Here is a 19,884-nt window from a genome sequence, read left to right as displayed (position 1 = left end):
AGATTGCAGGAAATAATCGTCGTTTGATATAAGTAATACCAATGTTCCTTCTTTTCATTACAGTTTACACGATAGATACACAGTTCGCAGTACTTTCTGGGAGTAGTAAAAAACTGGACGAAAGCAATAATTATTAGGGCGTTGGTGGCGCTCTTTATATTTTGCCCTCGTCCTAACAAAGGTTATGATAGCTTTATTTTTAAAAGAAAAAAGAACCTTTGTAAGAGCAGTCGATGCATAGTAATATATTTACGGTTTTGTATAATAAAATAACAAATGTTGAATATGTTGAAGTTTTAATACGTTATACGTTTTACGATACAAAGTGAAACCCCGGCCGGGCCTATAACGAGGATATCAATAATATAATGTACGCATGCGCAACGTTGTCACTGGCAACCTCGGCGACAATGTGACGAAGTAAACAACGAGGGTGTTGTACATTTTGTATACGGATGACACCATACCTCGTGAAACACGTCCATTTAACCATTTTGGATATATTTCAAGAACATCTTAAACTACATATGGTGAATATAGTATTCCACTGGGTCTAAGGCCCACATGTTTAAGAGAGACAACGTTCATCGTCGCAGTATCCAACGGAGACAATTCTTAGATCTTCGGACGTCCTTGTAGTGGAATAAGTCGTCCCTGGTGTTGAGCGAAATAGAACTAGCACAGTCGAGACAAACGTATATATTGAAGTGACAGCGTTCTGTGCAAAAATAGTCCACTCATTAAAAATTTGACAGATCCTCTTGCTGTCGGAGTTTCCCGCAAGCCGAATCGCCACACAACGGGAAAATTACAGCCTTACAGTGTTGTTGACTTGTGAACAAGTGATACCTAATTTGTAGAACGATTTTGAGGTCAAGATGTATGACCGTGCTCCACGATCACTTACCCAGCCTGATGAGAGAACAGCGGCAAATGTTGGCCCAGGGAGTTACGAGACACCAATCGGATCACAGGCCCTGATTAGAGCAGGTAAAGTACCAGCCGTACAAATATCAACCCAGAGATAGATATTCAAAATGGTCTATTTGTTGTTTACCCAGTCATTTTGTGAACTTTGTATTGTTATGGCTGCCTCAGCTCCATCAATATTGTAGCTTAGCATCGCATAATTTAATACCAGTCTAACAAGGATGTAGTACAGTTCACTAATACATCCATGGTCCTACTAAGTCATTTTCAATGTTATATATTTTTCCATTCAAAAATATGATAAATTTTACTTTCTAAAATTCTATATCTCATCCGTTTTCTTTGACCAATGGCAGATTTCTCACATCAACTAATAATATATCGCTGTGAATGTTTGCCATATAATTAACGTAATGTGTATCATGATACTGACTGATCTATATGGACATACCGATTAGCTACCCAACTCGAGAAGTTTACGTTGATAAAACTACTTCTTAACTTAAATATCTGTAAAGTGTAATGTGTGAAGGTAACGTTACGTACATGTAGTGTAAAATCGGAATACAGTCGTCAGGAACCAGACTAATGTATACATATATACTAAGTATATATATATGTACATTTGTACAATATTATCCTGTGTCAGGGGTTAACGTGGCACAAACTGAGTTTATAAGCTTTTTACTCAAGTGACATACTTACATAAAATTATGTTCCAATACAATGGTAATGTCAATACATGTACATGTCTTTTACAACATTACAACCGCCGACATCAGATATTTCTGATTAAATTAAGGCCATATTTAGGCCTCTGACATCAGATCTGAATTAACGATAGTCTTATCAGTGCATATGCTTGCATAGTCTGCATTTTATATTTCATTTACAAGTCCTTCCAAGTGTCTATCTAAACGTCTCTCAAAAGTATATACATTTGGTGCATCAACCACATGATTGGGACGACTGTTCCATTGGTTTATACTTCTATGTACAAAACTAATATCCAGCCTTGTATGGACTTTGAACAGTTTATATTGATGCCCTCTAGTGTCACAATGTCTGATCTTACATGTAACAAAAATCAGTCACTTTAGTATCACATTTCCCCGACAGAATTTTGACATGTGTGGTATTGCTAGAACAGTTGATTGCATAGTAGGGATTCCCTAAACATTTTTATTTTTATATGTATCATTAAATTACGTCATTGAATCATTTATGTTATAGCTTAATACATGTACTTGGTTTGAGTTCAGTCAAATATGGCTACATTTGTATTGCAAGTGATGGTTAAGTGCATGTACATATGCTTTAATAGTAAGTACAATACTATATGAGTATTGTTTTAAATGGGCATAACTACTTGTACACCCAAATACAGATAAACTCAGCTTGTTGGAGCTTGAAATTAGTGAATACTATATGAAATATCAGTACTACATGTAAGTGAACGGAATTAATTGTCAAATTTTTTGTGTTTTTTTTTTTCTTCAGATGGTTATGCCCCATTCTCCTCCATGACTCCTAGGGAGTCCTTCCTTACAGTACAAGATGCAGTGATAGCAGCTCCAGGCCCAGGACAGTATGATCCAGGATTTGCACAGGATATCGTCAAAGGAGGACGAACATTAGCCAATAAGTCAAGACGATTTAATGAATCCACGACATTTGCACCTGGTCCTGGAACATATAATTTATCAAAGAAAAGTGATTGGTTAAGAAGCTCTGCTAAACCTGCTACTGCACCTGCATCTATTGGTGGAAAAGAAACTGGAGCGGTATGTAATTATGCAGTCATTCTCAAAGCACAGTTCTTTATCCAAGTTCTTTATAGAAAACTGAAAGATGCATTGTTATTTGTGTCTCTGTAACCATAGTAATGAGTGATTACAGTGATGTACAATGTACTCTGTACTCAATGAATCTTTCAGAATACTACCTATCTTTATGGTAGCATACATTCAGAAAAAATATGATTATGCATTAGAACTGTAATCAATGTACACAACATAATTGGATATCCTGAGACCTTTCACCTTTAATCTGTACCTAACAAATCTTGCCATGTTTTACCAAGGATCCATGAATACACTGATATATAACTTTTAGAAGAAAACACATTGCAACAATCAATTCAACATGTAATTACTGATGTACATGTATTTGATTGAATATTCTTTGACTTAATTTAATTTATATATTTTGTTAATTTATTTGTTATGTATGTTTTTTTCCTGGTGAAATCAATAAACCAAACCAAACCAAAAAAAACACAAAAAAAATACATGTATTGACCATTTGATCTACACAGATCACCATTTCATATGTATAACTGTTACATGTGTTATCGTCAATTATCTAGTAAAAAAATGTCGGGTTTGTTGAGTTTACTTAGAGGTCTAGGAGACTTTGATAGTATAATAGTTTAGCTTACAGTACTTGTCTCCCTATGTTACTGTTATTTAGTATACCTGGATAGATTATGTACCTTGTATGGAAATTAATTATTATGATTTATAAGGGGTATTGCTGGTATTGAGACTTACATATATGATTGTGTAATGTTTTCAAACGGGTAGTCCCATCATGACGGCACAAAAAATCTTACCAGAGCCTAGGTAGGGTTCATTTGAGGTCCATGTAGACACAAACAATATGTGGTAAACCAGTCCTGAAACCCTCCTGATTTCATCCTTTGTACTGTGTGAATGTGTTTTATCCTGAAAGCCTTCTGACTTCCTTTTGTAACACTGAAAGATAACAAATTTGTAGGTACATGTAGGACTTACGACTGACATCCTATGTCTAGATGGGGCTAATATTTGTAACTACAGTTTCCTCACTTCAACAAAACTGGAGTTAGAATAATGCCAATGTAAAATCACATGGAAATCTTCACAAACTTTACAGATTTTCAAAATTTCAGTTGATTTAATCTGGCTTTGTACTTCTGTTACCAAGGCAGGGTTACAACATGATAAGTAAGAAATGAAGAATAACAAAGTTGATGGATTTGTATAGAGATATTTTATATTAATTATAATTAACAGTTGTAGAATAAATTGTAGAGTTGTAGAAGATACAGTAAAGTGTGCATACATGTACTTTTTTGACAGGTTGAAGTGTAGTACATGTAAGTCACAGCATATTGTTCAGAACAAAACAAGTTTCCCTTTCACCTTCTAAAATTATTTTTGGAATTTTACAAATTAAAATGTAAAATAAATTGCAGGCTTGCGGTAAATAAAGTGTGCAGACATTTTTTAAAAAAAGTTAAAGTCACAGCATGGTGAAAAAGTTAAACAAGTTACACTTTCACCTTCTAAAAATTGTTATCTTTTTTTATTTTAGTTGATAACAAGTCGAGTAAAGTACCAAAGGAAGCCACAGGCGCCATCAATACCAACACCAGGACAGGCATATGGATATGAAGAAGGGCCTGATGGTTCACTGAAAAAACAGGAAGCACCTCGAAGGGATGCAAGCATTGGACCAGCTTTCTATGATATAAATCAGGTATGTAAATGTATGTAAAATCCCCCCTGCAATAATGGTGATGACAAGTTGTTGAAACTTCAGGGATATGTTGAATATTTATTATTACCATTTCCCTTGGAGATAAACCTTTGCATGCAATAAAAATATGTAGTGTCAATTGTAAGTTTTGTTGCGTTGTTTTTACATTTCCAATATGTTAAACCATATTGGATCAGGTGAATCCACATGCACACAAGCTCTTAATGGCAGCTTATTCACATGCTAGTTATCACCAGGTGTGGCACCCCCACCCACCCACCCATCCATCCATTTCCCAGTTACATAAGCTTTACTTTTACATTACAAACATTAACATTTTATCATGATAAAAATTCAAAACTAATCAGAAATATACTTTTTTTTCCCTCTCAAATCATAAGACTGATACAAAGACAACAAAGAAGTACAGAGGAATACATTTTGGTAACAGGACAGCACAGCGAATGGACTTTGGTGGGAAACATGGCCCTGGACCAGGAGAGTATGATCCTTATCATGAAAGAGAACTTGTAATTGTAGAGAATCTAAACGCACCCAAGGCTGAAGATAGGCGATTTGAAGCCAAACTACCTAGATACCATGAAATGGTAGTCCAACATGAAGAGAAAAGGGTAGGCTAACATTCTTGGTTCTTGGCCACATTTTAATGATTGAATAATGACAGAAATGGTCAATAAATGGAAAAACCTTGCAAACATTTCTGTTTGTTTATGATAATAAAAGTTGTCCCATAATGTATTATAATATATTTAGAAAAAACTCTGATAACATTGACGAAAGTGGAAAACAGCCTTTTATATGAGGACAGAAACAAAATTTATGTTCATGTCTTTTTCTTTTGGAATGCTTCAACTCCTGTAAATTGAAGGAAATTGTCAATATACATGTACAAGGGTTATCAATTTCAAAGAATTACCCATGTTGTGATAATAAAATAATATTGTATTGTATTGTATTGTATTGTATTGTATTGTATTATATTGTTTGCAATTCAATGGACCCAGCACATCGAACTCAACTTGGCCTGGTCAATTTCTACTATTCCACTATTTTTATGTTTTTGTGAAGAAAAAAATATTTCCCACCCAATTTACATGATTATTGTGATTCAAATGATGTTTCCATTTCACTACATTGGGTATACATGTATGATAAAACCTTCCTACAGCCCGGATATGGGCCATGTAGATCTCGGTGGTATGGCCTATGAGGTCCTCCTAGAGTCGGGCCTTCAACCATACAACCTTGGTCCACAAAACCCATATCCTGGCAGTAAAGATTATTAGAGTGTACTGGTTGCTTAATGTATTTTCCTTGCATTTTATCCATGATTAGTATTATCATCTCATATTGTATCCCCTACAATGTATCTACGTAAAGTGAACCATACATGTCAAGTTAGTTTTCTATAAATCAATCAGATGAAAACCTGATAAGAAATAGTGTCTATGAAATTCTCATATCAGATCTTGTTCATTGATATCTCTCATGTAGTAATACTATTAATAACATTGAAATTCTTATCAGATTTAGAACTCAGTATTAAACTTAATATTCTACTTTATCTAAAATCTAGGCTGTTCCAGGCCCTGGCAAGTATGAAATTAAGAGTCAGTTTCAGAGGAAAACTCCCGCTGTCAACACAGAAGGTGTAGAAGTGGACCATCCACCATTCCTTTCACAGGCTAAGGTCAGTTTATCTCTTACACTAGACTGTACGATACAATGTACACCGTGTTGCTCTGACATCAACTTCCCAGCTCTTGAAGAGGTCAGCCATTGTGTGGGGCGCCCTCTACCGTAGAATTTTAAAGTGTATGCTCAGCAATTTTGATGGTTCTGTTTGCATGGCAACAAAAGCTACCATGTAATTCAACATAACTGATCTTTGTTCTTTCTTTTCCACTATTTGTAGGACTTTGATGTATAACTGTCGCTGTTTTTATCAAGCTATTCCTATAACTGTTCTTAATGATGTCTATATAATATTTTCAGAGATTTAATGACAAGCTTTCAGTAAATCCAGCACCAGGATCCTATAATGATCCAAGACACTCGATGGAAGCATTAAAGAAAATATCTGGGCTGAAAAGAAGTCCTTTTGGCCAAACAGCTGTCCGATTCCAACCAGAACCACATATCAAAAAGACACCAGGTAAAATCATGGCTATTTTTTAAAGATTTTTTCATGTCAGAACCATTAGTTGGACATGACTGGACTGATTTCTATCAAAAATGGTATAATGACAACACACTATAGCATACATATGTATGTCAATGATTTCCCTTACCGAAATGAGACAGCTGTTTTTGAGCTGCAGCAGCTCTCAAAAAGACTTCTGACAGTTAGCTGCCGGAAGGCTGATTTTTGTGCATACATAATTAGATTTGAGCTGCAGAGAACAGCTCTCAACAGCTCAGGTAAATACCTGACAGACATTCAACTGCTTTATAACAGACTTATGTAAGACTATCGTCAGACATCTGAAAGACCACTAACAGACCTGACAGACTAACAACAGCCTTCTGACAGCATTGTGACAAACTGCTGAAAGACTATAAGCAGACTTCTGACAGGTATCATTGGCACACTGCAAAAGGGGAATTCCTTACTAAAAATCCACTAGTTTCAAAACAAGTCTGATCAGTTTTGAGTGTTTCATTCATGTTTTAAACTTGTCAGAAGTCCTTAGTCAACTCATTTGAAACTAGTTTTAAACATGTTTTAAACCATATTAATTTTGACACTTAAAACATGCTTATACACGTTGGGGAAATATATTTGACATACAAATGTATATCAGGACTGACCATATTTGATTTGAATGCTTGTTCCCACTGAAACATATTTAAAAAATGTCAGTTTCACAAACTCACAAAGTTTGTTCACTTACATGTTTTAGGGGATACACATATATGTATGTATGTACATACTACACACACGGGCACATACTTTTGCAACCAGTAAATCATGCAGAAGAAGAATTAAATGAAAACAAGAAGCAACTTTATTGCTTTTTTCCAAAATAACTAAAAGGCTTGAGACATGTCTGTAGTGAAATGACAGTACCAACATACCTGAGTTTAACAATAGTACCTGTATTCATCCATTGATTAGAAGACAAAAAATATATGTCCCTTAATGATGGGGTTCTTCAAATCAAATCTAAAGAATTACCTACATCATACATGTGAAAGAGCTCTGGCAATTTGAGTTTGGCTTTCAACAGTTGCTGGAGTTTCAGAGTCTGACATTATTTCACTTTCAGTCATTATATAAGCTAAAGCCATTGTGTTCATCATTAGCATCATCACTTCGGCAGTTTACATCATCACTTTGGCAGAATCAGGATCAGAATCAGATCAATCAATATCCATTGGTTCCTGAAAGTCACTGCAAAGAAAGAACCAAGAGCAATCAATTAACAAAAGAAATGTTTGTTATGAATGTGAAGGGAGAGGTACACAGTTCATTTTATCTTTTGTTTCTAATAAACAGTTACATGCTACAAACAAAGAATCTATTGTTTGTCCCTATAGAAATGCCAACTGTCTTGTGTCTTTTTACTATTTGCTCCTCTTGGGCAATTATATTGCTCTGTTTTGTTTTTATACACTAACAGATTAAAAAAGTTACTAGTACCTTTGAAAGTAGGCCTGTTCCTTCATCCTTTTTAAAGTTGCCATACAACTTTGCTAGGCGTTTGGCTTGCTTCTCTTCAGCAATTTCTCTATCTTTGTCAGTCTTTGCTTTATTGCTTTGCTGTGCTGCATGTGTTCCATTTTTTGTCCTGCTGGAGTTTGCTTTCTTTGTCCACTTTCTGTTTTTTGTACTTTTATGTTGACACTGCTTTTTCTAAAGTCATCTTGAGTTTCTACTCTAAGATGCAACAAATAAAAACATGCATGTAAGTAACACTAATTTTGGCAAAACAAAAATTATCAACTGGTAAATAGAATCTACAAAATGTATATTCTTGTAGTGTGTTAACAGTGGTACACCCTAGGTGAATACATTTTATCAGACTTCCCAAAAGTACATCAGAGGCTGAGCAGCCATAATTAAGGAACAGCTTTATAAAAACTTTATAAAAAAATAATGAACTCGCAGTCTTCCCACATTGTCTCATTTAACACTTAACATTTCTACTTAGAATAAGACAAGGATAATTAATATTGCTTGTCTGATGGCCACAATGCCTCAACAAGAGTTCCATATTCTTACTCTCTCCTTACAACTAAATAGGTGTTGTGTTCTATAATTTGCACTATAACGTAATGAATACACAAATACATCAATATGAAGCATTTTAAACATGACAATCTTTGATTAAAATGAAAGTCCATACCCTTATTAAATAAATACATACATACATGTACGTATATATATACACACACACATACATACATACATACATACATACATACATACATACATACATACATACATACATACGGACAGACCTCAATGACATACATCAAGTTGGTGAAAAGTGTTCTGCATGTACATGACAGAGCACTGTGTAAATGTGGCTGTGACCATGGAAGTAGAACCTACTTCCATGCTGTGACCATGGGGTGTACTAGTACTACTACTAAATGATTTGTGACACGCTGGTTTCTACAAAACACTCCAACATTGTTCCATTCCATATCTTAATTGAATAAATTAATTTGCCACTGTTTTCTAACAAGACTCAGTGCGGTACATAGGAACTCTTTCGACGAGAAACTAATATTTTTTACACGATAAATCATGGGGGGGGGGGGGGGGTGTAATCTAATTCCAGTTTACACACGGCACCAGGCAAGCAGTGCATTCTTTCCTACTTTCAATCGACAAAGTGGACACTCCAACTTGAATATTACATGTATATCAGATGTACTTTAAAAACAACTTTCGGAAGTTTCAAACAGTTGTAGAAGTCTATGTATGCAACCGAGGTCTAGGTCTATGTCTGAAAAGGCTCCGATCGTACGGCCACAAGTACTATAATATAAATAAGATATAACGTCTACACATAGACGACCTGGATTCTATCGTTTAAAAAAAATACCAGAGCCTATAATGTGCTCTGAAAGCGTCAGTTAAATTAACATACCTTCATCACCAAAATGAGTAGGTCTTGATGTATACCTCTTCTCATGATCAGTTGTCGAAAACGATTTTCTTTGCCTTTGTGAATCATGGCCGCCATCTTCCGTTTCACATTTGAAGTACTGGGGAGATTGCGCGCGTTGATTTGATTGGCTGATACGTCATAGCCTCGTTCACAATAATTTCAAAACTTCAATGCGTTGTAAACTTTACAGCAGTCGTTGATTCAATTTTGAAAAAATATATTTTTGTTTATTATTTGTTTCTTTCATATTATCCATGTTTGCGCTGTTATTAGCCATAAACAAAATGTTTGTTCCTAGCAGTTTTTCCACGAGCTTTGAAAGAGCCTGTAACGCCATATTGTGGATATAACCTTAGCCAGCGATCGACGATCGAGGGGTTTGTTTACACCGTACGTTCACGTTACGTATCGACTCAAAACAGAGCAGTATACTTGTAATCTCCAAAAGTTGAAGCAAAATGGCAATCTATGAGAGATGGAAGCGAAAAGTGGCCATTCCAGTTCTGAGGACAACTTTGCGATCATTGGCCCACAAACGATGGACTCCCATCACTTCCGGGTGATGTCCCTCGACATCAACAACACACGAACACGTACACAGACAATACCGATACCGTTTCAAGCGAGTTTGGTAGACCTTGGAGGAATTATACTGACAGTATAATTTCTCCAAGGGTAGACTAATGAGATGATCGACAGGAAGGAGATGACGAGCATCATATTTATTCATGTTATAACATAACGCGGAAATGAAGACAACTGTGAGTTATTTGACAATGAAGAGGGGAGTCAAAATCCCTTGTTGACATCCGACTGTCGAGATTTATCAGACGGCGTTGATGATGGGTATGACAACCCTGAATATGACTGACTATAGTGAAACTGAAAACTCAGATATTGGCGAGGCCGATCATATGCGGCCCAAAATGAACCACTCTTTTCAATGCCTATACGCTACACGACCGGCCCAAGTCAAGAAATATACTGCAGGGGACATTTCCTGTAGTACCCTTGAAAATGGGCCGTGTTTCTGCATATGTAACCAGTAATTGCTAGTCCCAAGTTGAAGCATAGTAAACAAATTCCACACTAATATACGTGCATGGCTATCACAAACCCAGAATACTAAATCTGGCAAATGATTTTAAAATGGATGTTTGTTATGTAGGTGACATATTACAAATAATTTGAGAAAACAGTTACATTAAATCTCGGTAAGTTGTGAGGGTGAACGATGCAAATAATAAATGCATACAACAATACATGTACATTTTATATTAGAGGTATTCTGTAAGGATTGATTTTGTTGTTCATGCAGCTGGTTTACGTTTTAACAAGAACAGATTCCGGTGTTTATACTTAACAATGAAACTTAATAAATATATTTTAACATGTAAATGTACTGTAGTTATTGGTCATTTGATGGTGTTGCAGGCATTCTTATAAATATTACCTACATTCACCTGCATACATTTGATGTATGTTTTAGTGAATAAGTATTTAGGCAAGTTTAATTCCAAGCAATATTTATTATGACACAGAAGCATATTAACAGAGAACCCTTGGATTGGTATGCCCTTCCACATTGCCACTGTCAAGGTAACTTTAAAATATTCTGGAAACTACCACAAAAGCTGCTAAAAGTCTGCTGCTAGTCGTTTTGCCCATGACAGAGCAAAGTGTAAACACTCCTGACAGACATTATTTAGAAATTAACTCCTGTGGCTGAAGACAGCTGCCAGTAAACTGCAAGTAGCTGTTGGTGAACTGCAGACAGCTGTCAGTGAGATGCAGACAGCTGTCAGTAAGCTTAAGAATTTTTTTCCTAACAGACATAAACCCTAGAAGTCTGTTGCAGACATTCAGCAGCTCAACACATTTTTGAATGTGTGCAATAGAGCTGTTGGTAGTGTGCCACAGAGCTGAAAAGCTCTGAAAAAGCTCTTTGCCAGCTTGGGTCTGAGCTTTCAGTTTGGTAAGGGTTATTTTGTGATACAATCCAATATGGCTGCTAGAAGGCCATTTTGTTACGAATTTATCATGTCCAAAGCCATTATGCAGACATGCCTGAACAGATCTGATTGGTATAAGGACAATGTTGTATTTCATACATATGTATGTCAATTTATGTAGGAATACGATCCAATGGCCAATGGGTGGCCATTTTTCAACAATTTTTCCATGTCCAGAACCATTACTTAACTTTGACATGAATGGACCAATTTCTATCAAACTTGGTACAAGGACAACACACTATGACATACTGTACATGTATGCATGTCAATGTATGTCTTGATACAATCCAATATGCCTGCCGGCAGTCATTTTATTACTATTTTTTCATGTCCAGAGCCATTACTTTGATGTGTCCGAACCAATTCCCTATTCTTCATATGCATGTCAACTTGTGTGACGATATGATCCAATATAACTACTGGGTGAACATGAACAATTTCCATCAAAACTTTACACAAAGACAATGCACTATGATGTACATACATGTATGTCAACTTGTCACGATATGATCCAACATGACCACTGGGTGGCCATTCTGTTTTAACTGATTCCCTTTAAACTGGATACAAGGATATATATTGTACTATAATCTTCATGTGCATATCAACTTGTGTCACGATACAATCCAATATGGCCACTGGGCAAACATTTGACATTGTCCTTATATCAACTTTGAATGAGATCTGTTCAGGCATGTCTGCACAACGACTTTGAACATTTTGTTCAATATGATTTTTCCATGTTAGGGACCATTACACAGACATGCATGAACAATTTCCATTAAAACTTTATTTAAAGACAATGTACTATGATGTATATATGTATGTCAGCTTGTGTCATGATAATTGATATGATCCAACAGGACTGCTAGGCAGCCATTCTGTTATGATTTTTTGTCATGTCTAGAGCCATTTGGCAGACATGTCTGAGGAGATCAATTTCAGTCATTCTTGGTATAAGGGCAGTGTACTATTAGGTACATATCCATGTCAATTTGTGATCACACCTAACAGACAAGAAGTGTTACAATCCAAACAGGCCCGGATCAACAGCTCCCAAACAGTGGGGGAACTATGTCATCTATGAAAATACTGATGGCTTGTTTATTTTGCATATCAAAAAATGTGCAGGAACTCATTGATATGGAATCAACAATTCCAACAATGCCAGAACACAAATTCATTCATTCATTCATTCGAAATTGCCATTGCTTTCCCCAATTTTTCTTTGATATTATTGACACAGGTATAATGATATTATTCCCCAATATTTGTCTTCATTCCGCTGAAAAATCCCTGTGACCTAAATGTTTTGTCACACTGAGTCACTCGTTTTGTTGGCTAAATGAAGACAAATATTTGGGAATAATATCTAATTCTCCAACAATTTATTTGATCTGTGCACACTGGATTAAGATTGTGATGATAATTTTTATTTTTATCAATTTAGTAGGACTTTGATCTTACTCCTACATGTATTTACCTCAACAGTGGTGTGATATATTTTCATTATTTATTAATTGAACAGGACCTGGATCTTACTCCTTCCCTGGGGTAGCAACTGACAGTATGAAGAAGGCCTACATGGAGAGTACAAGAAGGGGTGCCTTTGGTACTACGTCTGTCAGAATACAACCAATGACAAAGAAACAGGAAACTACGCAGCCAGGTCCTGCTCATTACCAAGTCAAAGAGAAACAGCATTACAGTCGGTATACCAGTAATGTCTCTGCAAACTTTGCATCTCAGAGTAACAGGCTTCATTCACCGCCACCAGTTGTCAAGGTAAATGTCACTTTACAGTAAACAATGCCCTCAGATACAGGATAACACAGTGAAAAAAATGTCACAGTGAAGTAGATAACTTCAGATATATGTATACAGGATAAACACAGTGAAAAATGTCACAGTGCAGTAGACAACTTCAGATACATGTATACAGGGTAACACTCACTGTGAAAATGTCACACTGCAGTAGACAACTTCAGATACATTGTATACAGGTTAACACAGTGAAAAATGTCACAGTGCAGTAGACAACTTAAGATATACAGGATAACACAGTGAAAAATGCCACAGTGCAGTAGACAACTTAAGATATACAGGGTAACACAGTAACAAAATGTCACAGTGCAGTATACAGGATAACACAGTGAAAAATGCCACAGTGCAGTAGACAACTTAAGATATACAGGGTAACACAGTGAAAAATGTCACAGTGCAGTAGACAACTTAAGATATACAGGGTAACAGTGAAAAATGTCACAGTGCAGTAGACAACTTAAGATATACAGGATAACACAGTGAAAAATGCCACAGTGCAGTAGACAACTTAAGATATACAGGGTAACACAGTAACAAAATGTCACAGTGCAGTATACAGGATAACACAGTGAAAAATGCCACAGTGCAGTAGACAACTTAAGATATACAGGGTAACACAGTGAAAAATGTCACAGTGCAGTAGACAACTTAAGATATACAGGGTAACACATTGAAAAATGTCACAGTGCAGTAGACAACTTAAGATATACAGGATAACACAGTGAAAAATGCCACAGTGCAGTAGACAACTTAAGATATACAGGATAACACAGTGAAAAATGCAGGAGCATTGAGCAATAAAATTAACTCTTAATATATACATTCTCGCACACCAGAGCTGTCATTTCTTTTGCAACACTACAAATTACTTGGTCATCATCCAGTATACAAAAGAATTTGCTCCTTAGTTTGGTTTGTGATTTTGTTGTGGAATTGAATAAAGTGCAACATGTACCAAGAGTAAAACAAAAGTGTGTGAGGTTATACAGCCAGCTCAGGTTGATAGCAGTAACCAGAGAAGTGCATACAACATCTCACCACAACCACCACCCCTCACACTATCACCACAAACAGATACAAATGCAGATACAGGTACAGATACAGATACAGGTACAGGTACAGACACAGGTACAGATACAGATATAGGTACATATACAGGTACAGACACAGGTACAGACACAGGTACATATACAGGTACAGATACAGATACAGATACAGATACAGATACAGATACAGACAGATACAGGTAGATATAGGTACAGACAGATACAGATACAGATATAGATATAGATACAGATACAGATACAGGTACAGATATACAGGTGCAGGTACAGATATAGATATAGATATAGATATAGATATAGATACAGATACAGACAGGCACCTGTACAGATACTGGGACAGGTACAGTTACAGATACAGATATAGATACTGATATTGATACAGATGCAGATACAAGCATGATACATGCACACTTTACTGTCTAAGAAGGCTTATAGTGCATCTGAAAACCATCAAAACAATATGTATCTGTTAATAATATGACTGTCTTTGTTTCTCCAAATACTTTTACAGGATATACCTCCACCAGGTTCCTATGAAGTCAGTAAGTCTCATGATAGAACACAAGGAAAGATTGGCCATGCTGGTCCAAGAACAGATGATGGTAAAAAGAAGGCAGGTGCATTCTTGTCATCAGCTTCAAGATTTGTACCTCCTGGGGACATCATCATTGAAGAAGCTGACCCAAGTAATCCAGGTGAGAACCCCTAACTTCTTGAACATTACCAGTCAGCTACTAAACATTTCCACAGGAGAAAAAAAGACAAAAAAAGATTTCCAGAACTGATGGATTTTAAATGTAGCAAAAGCTTGTGTTTTATATAAATTTAGTTATTTTTTTCCATAAGTGGTGCAAGTCAGTTTGTAAGCTCTTTATTCAAGTGAACATATATAAAACTTTATTAAAACTGCTGTTACACTAGTATGATGTTTATATCAATGTATGCCCTCTCTGACATTACTATAGTCTACTGACATTGTTTGACTAGTTGATTGCATAGTAGGGACTTCCTTACACTTTTTATATGTACCATTTGTTAGTTATAAATATCTTAATACCAGTGTCATTTAATATCAAGAAGGAAATTGATGGCATGCCATGCGAGATGTTTTCAACAGAAAAAAAATGATCTTATTTATCTGTATTGTGCTTAAATGTGGCTGCCAAACATTTTGCTAACTCCATGGTAGTCTATCAGCTAGCCCTCGAATGTTCTTCTGATAAAATACGACACACAGCCGAACAACGCTATCGAGGATGGAACATCCGAGGTCTAGCGAATGTCATCAGGATATAAATAACTGCCAATCAGAGAACCGTATTAGCGACAAGCACAAACAGAGGACAATAGCTAAATTTTCATGCATATTCATCTTAAGGAGGGGCTTGTAAAAATAACCACCAATGCGTTAACTAAAATGTGTGAATGACAACGTCTACACACTCATCAAACACAATTACCATACACTGATAAGACATAGTAATGACATAAATGTGTTTGTCAACACCTGCATGCAGAGATTGAATATATTAAAGTATATATATGCATATATGGCCCAACCCACCGCTTATCGTAATCTCAATGGAATGTCCGGTCTGAAAATGACATTCGCTAGTCTGTTCGGGCAAGCCCTCACATGCGAACTTTGTTCGCTTATAGTTATAGCATCGAAAGAAAGCCCGAACGTCTAGCAGCAAGACTAACTCCATGGTACATTTTAATGTTTTCCAAGACAAGATGGTGAACATTCAAGTGTCTTTAATGATTCCAAAGGGGCTCTGAACAAGTTTTCACATGGTTTTGGTGATTCAAGCTACATTGATTTTCTCATAAAGTGGTCATCAAGGCACAGTGTTCATGAAGTCTTCAGACTGTATACATGTGCTATACGTGACTAAGGGATTGCTAGTGCTGTCTGTCTGAACATAACTTTGAAACCCTTCATTTAACTTCCATTTAGGTCCTGGTTCATATAACCCTGGTGCTCAGGATCGTGTTAAACTTGGTCTTATGGTAACAAGAGATGAACGTTTTAGGGGCGGTAAGAATGAGGTACCTGGCCCTGGTGCATATGAGGTGAGTCAAAATTCTAGGTAGACCAACACAATTTAAGTTGAGTTGTCAGAATATGAGTTGTTTGTGGCCAACCAGTTTGATTGAAAATGAACTCCTAAACAATGCATCTTTTCCTTAAGTACACTTGTCTGTCAGATGTTTAGAAACAGCTGGTCCAGAACAAAAGAATTCTCCTACATGTAACTTAGCTGTATTGATATCCACTGATAAAGATAGTACTTATCCAAAACCATGAGATTTGAACATTGGGCTTTAAGAGATGAGCACACTGCATACTAATTTGTTTTAGATACAATTCCAATACCACAGACTTCATTGTTTCCTTAGTGTGTTAAAATGAATTAATCCAAATATCTTCTCTTTTTTTCCACAGTTGAGTCCACTTATGCAAGACACAGTATTGAAAGGAACATTTAATGCCACACTAAACAACCCTATAGCTCCTCAGATGGAGTATGATGGCCGATCTACATCAACAGCAAAACATGCTTTCCTTCTGGGTGTCTGATGACAAATTGACATTCTTTTTATCCGTCCGAATGTTGGTCACTGATTAATAAGTATCAAACATGTATTCAAATCAAGCAACGTTACTTGTAGGCTCTGAAAAGTGTCCTAAGAATCAATTGTCCATTTTGTACTCTCATTCATCTTAGTAATTATTCTGTTTTGCACTGTGCCGGTGTATCCATTTTTGTCTCAACAAGAACTCTTTGAAGAATAAACGTGATAGATTCAGAAGTTTTCTAAATTGTGTTGTAACAAAATCATGAATTTTTGTGAAGCTGAAACTGTCAGGCATGAAGAGTATACATGTATTACAGTAAAGTACCTGCTGATTGGCTGATAAATTACGAAACTTTTGAGATCAACCAATGATTTGTACAGTTATCTTTTTGTGGTTGAATAGAAGAGATTCAACATAATATCATGGTATAGTTGTAATCATGATGGGTGCAATGTAATGATTTGTTTGTAATTGATAGAACTCTGCCTGTTTACAATTAATAGAATTCTATGTCTACAATTTAGAGAACTCTACATTTGTGTACAATTTATAGAATTCTATATCTGTTTACATTAAATTTTATAGAATTCTATATCTGTTTACAATTTATAGAATTCTATATCTGTTTACATTAAATTTTATAGAATTCTATATCTTTACAATTTATAGAATTCTATGTTTATAATTTATAGAATTCTATATATGTTTACATTAAATTTTATAGAATTCTATATCTTTACAATTTATAGAATTCTATATCTTTACAATTTATAGAATTCTATATCTGTTTACAATTTATAGAATTCTATATCTGTTTACAATTTATAGAATTCTATATCTGTTGTCAATAATTTATTTATAGAGCTGTGTGCGTCTGAACACTGGAATACTCTATTGCTCAGTGTTCCAATAAATGCCCATATCTTTCTTGAAAGCAGACTTCATAGGCCAGAAATGTAATTTTTTTGTCAATTTCACTGGAATTTATGTTCTAAATGAACATTCAAAATCCTATTCTACTTGTTAATATGTGTGATTATGTCATGACCATTCATACCGTACGTTTAATTAATGTCAGACAACTATAACAACGCAGTTTGTCAGTCCTCATTTGTTATTATGGATTATATTTGTCCATCAATATTCTCAATCATCCAGGTATGAAGTTAATAATGAAGTAATAATGATCTTTCCTACAGTAACTTCACTTGCTATTTGGTTTGAATGGCAACAGTTTCACATCCTATCCTGGAAGCTTTTTGTTGCAACTTCTCACAAAAGTAGTGGGGGTTTTTTTGTGTTGGCTATTTTATGAAAAAAATGTCTTTTTGTTGCAGCTATTCTGAAAAGTAGCTTTTTGTGGCAATTCACACAGCATGGCATTTAGTTACTGCTAGCCACTCTCAAAAGTGTACAGCTAGTCACAAAAAATGTTTTTTGTTACGACTACTCTGTCTTTTTATCTATATTGAGGAAAAGTTTGTAGTGTAAGCCAAATCTTTATTTTGATTACACTGAAGACAAACTGTTCTTAAAATTTTGTCCAGCTATGTATGTACCATTTCTATGTTTTGAAGACATTTCTATAATTTACATGTTGATATTATATTTACTCTGTTTTCATACGTGTAGCATAGCGTGCTTTTCCTGAACAAAATCAACCATCAATGCCTTTAAAATTATGAAATTAATAAACTTTTAGAAATGTAAAGAATTTTGTACATAAACAATTGGCGTTTCATTGTGTATATAAATATGATGATAATAAAAAACTTAGTCAAGTCATTTGGGTCTGTTGTGGATGGATGTGTGTGTGTGTCTCTCTCTCTTTGTGTTTATTAGCACAACTGAACTGATAAGGTTCAGTAGTGCTATAGATAGGCATGGCAAAGTGTCTGTGTGTGTGTGTAAACAACTTAAAGTCAAAAACCGATTAACTGATTGCCATGATATTTGAAGGGTCCGTTACCTTGGGTGTCTAGTTGGGAAATTGTTCAAATCAAAATGATCGCATCACAGGTGTGTGATTTGGGTAAAAAAATGTGATTTTTAGTCAAAAAATTTAAACTCAAAAACTACTGGGCAGATCGGTCTGAAATTTGGTGGGAACATTCTTAAGGGTGTTTAGGCTAACAATTGTTCACATCATGATGATCCCATCAGTGATATGCAAATTAGGGCTAAAAATGTGTCTTTTTGGTCAAAAATCTTTAATTCTAAAACTACTGAGCAGATTGGGCTGAAATGTAATGGGGATGCATCTGGAGATGTATAGATGGAGAAATATTAAGCATATTATGATCTCATCAGTTATATGCAAATTAGGTGTAAAATTGTGAATTTTGGTCAAAAACTTGTATTACAAAAAGTACTTGGTCAATGAGACTGAAACTTGGTAAGATGTTTCTGGAAGTGTTATTCTGCAGATTTTCATCAAAATATTTTGACACAATTGGCCCAAGCAACCGTGACCAAACCCTTAGCAACAACCAAATGGCAGTATATTTTGATTGAATAACAACATCTGATAAACAAGTGGGTAAAGATTTAAAAAATGTATGCAAGTATCCCTAGCAACCACGACCACGCTCATAGCAACAGTCAAATGAATTGAATTGAATTGAAATTTATTTCATCAGATAACAAAAAACAAAACAATAAATAAATAAATAAATAATACATTACACTTTCAAACAAATTGGACAAAAGGAAATATACATGTGTTATCTAATGGGGACCATGAAAATAGTTCAGCAGAACTATAGTCGTGTCCATGGCCCGTACATTCAATTTTAGATTAA

General features: G+C 35.4%; 1 protein-coding gene and 1 long non-coding RNA gene across 2 annotated transcripts; one reads left to right on the top strand and one right to left on the bottom strand.

Annotated features, from left to right (window-relative positions):
- The first annotated feature begins 419 nt into the window (after positions 1 to 419).
- On the top strand, positions 420 to 18,813 carry LOC144452183 (sperm-tail PG-rich repeat-containing protein 2-like). The gene is made up of 10 exons (XM_078143225.1): positions 420 to 990; positions 2,431 to 2,714; positions 4,288 to 4,452; positions 4,854 to 5,084; positions 6,050 to 6,163; positions 6,469 to 6,628; positions 13,140 to 13,396; positions 15,011 to 15,194; positions 16,460 to 16,575; positions 16,949 to 18,813. The coding sequence occupies exons 1-10, from the start codon at positions 879 to 881 to the stop codon at positions 17,081 to 17,083; spliced, it is 1,758 nt and encodes a 585-aa protein (XP_077999351.1). The 5' UTR covers positions 420 to 878; the 3' UTR covers positions 17,084 to 18,813.
- On the bottom strand, positions 7,811 to 9,682 carry LOC144452322 (uncharacterized). Its single transcript, XR_013482345.1, has 3 exons — positions 9,576 to 9,682; positions 8,117 to 8,353; positions 7,811 to 7,867 (listed from the first exon to the last, which is right to left on the bottom strand). It is a non-coding gene; the product is annotated as an uncharacterized LOC144452322 (long non-coding RNA).
- Positions 18,814 to 19,884: the final 1,071 nt, after the last annotated feature.

This window comes from Glandiceps talaboti, chromosome 22, assembly GCF_964340395.1.
Source record: "Glandiceps talaboti chromosome 22, keGlaTala1.1, whole genome shotgun sequence".
NCBI lineage: Eukaryota > Metazoa > Hemichordata > Enteropneusta > Spengelidae > Glandiceps > Glandiceps talaboti.
The sequence above is the reverse complement of the archived record's forward strand: the minus strand, read 5'-3'. Positions and strand labels throughout refer to the sequence as shown.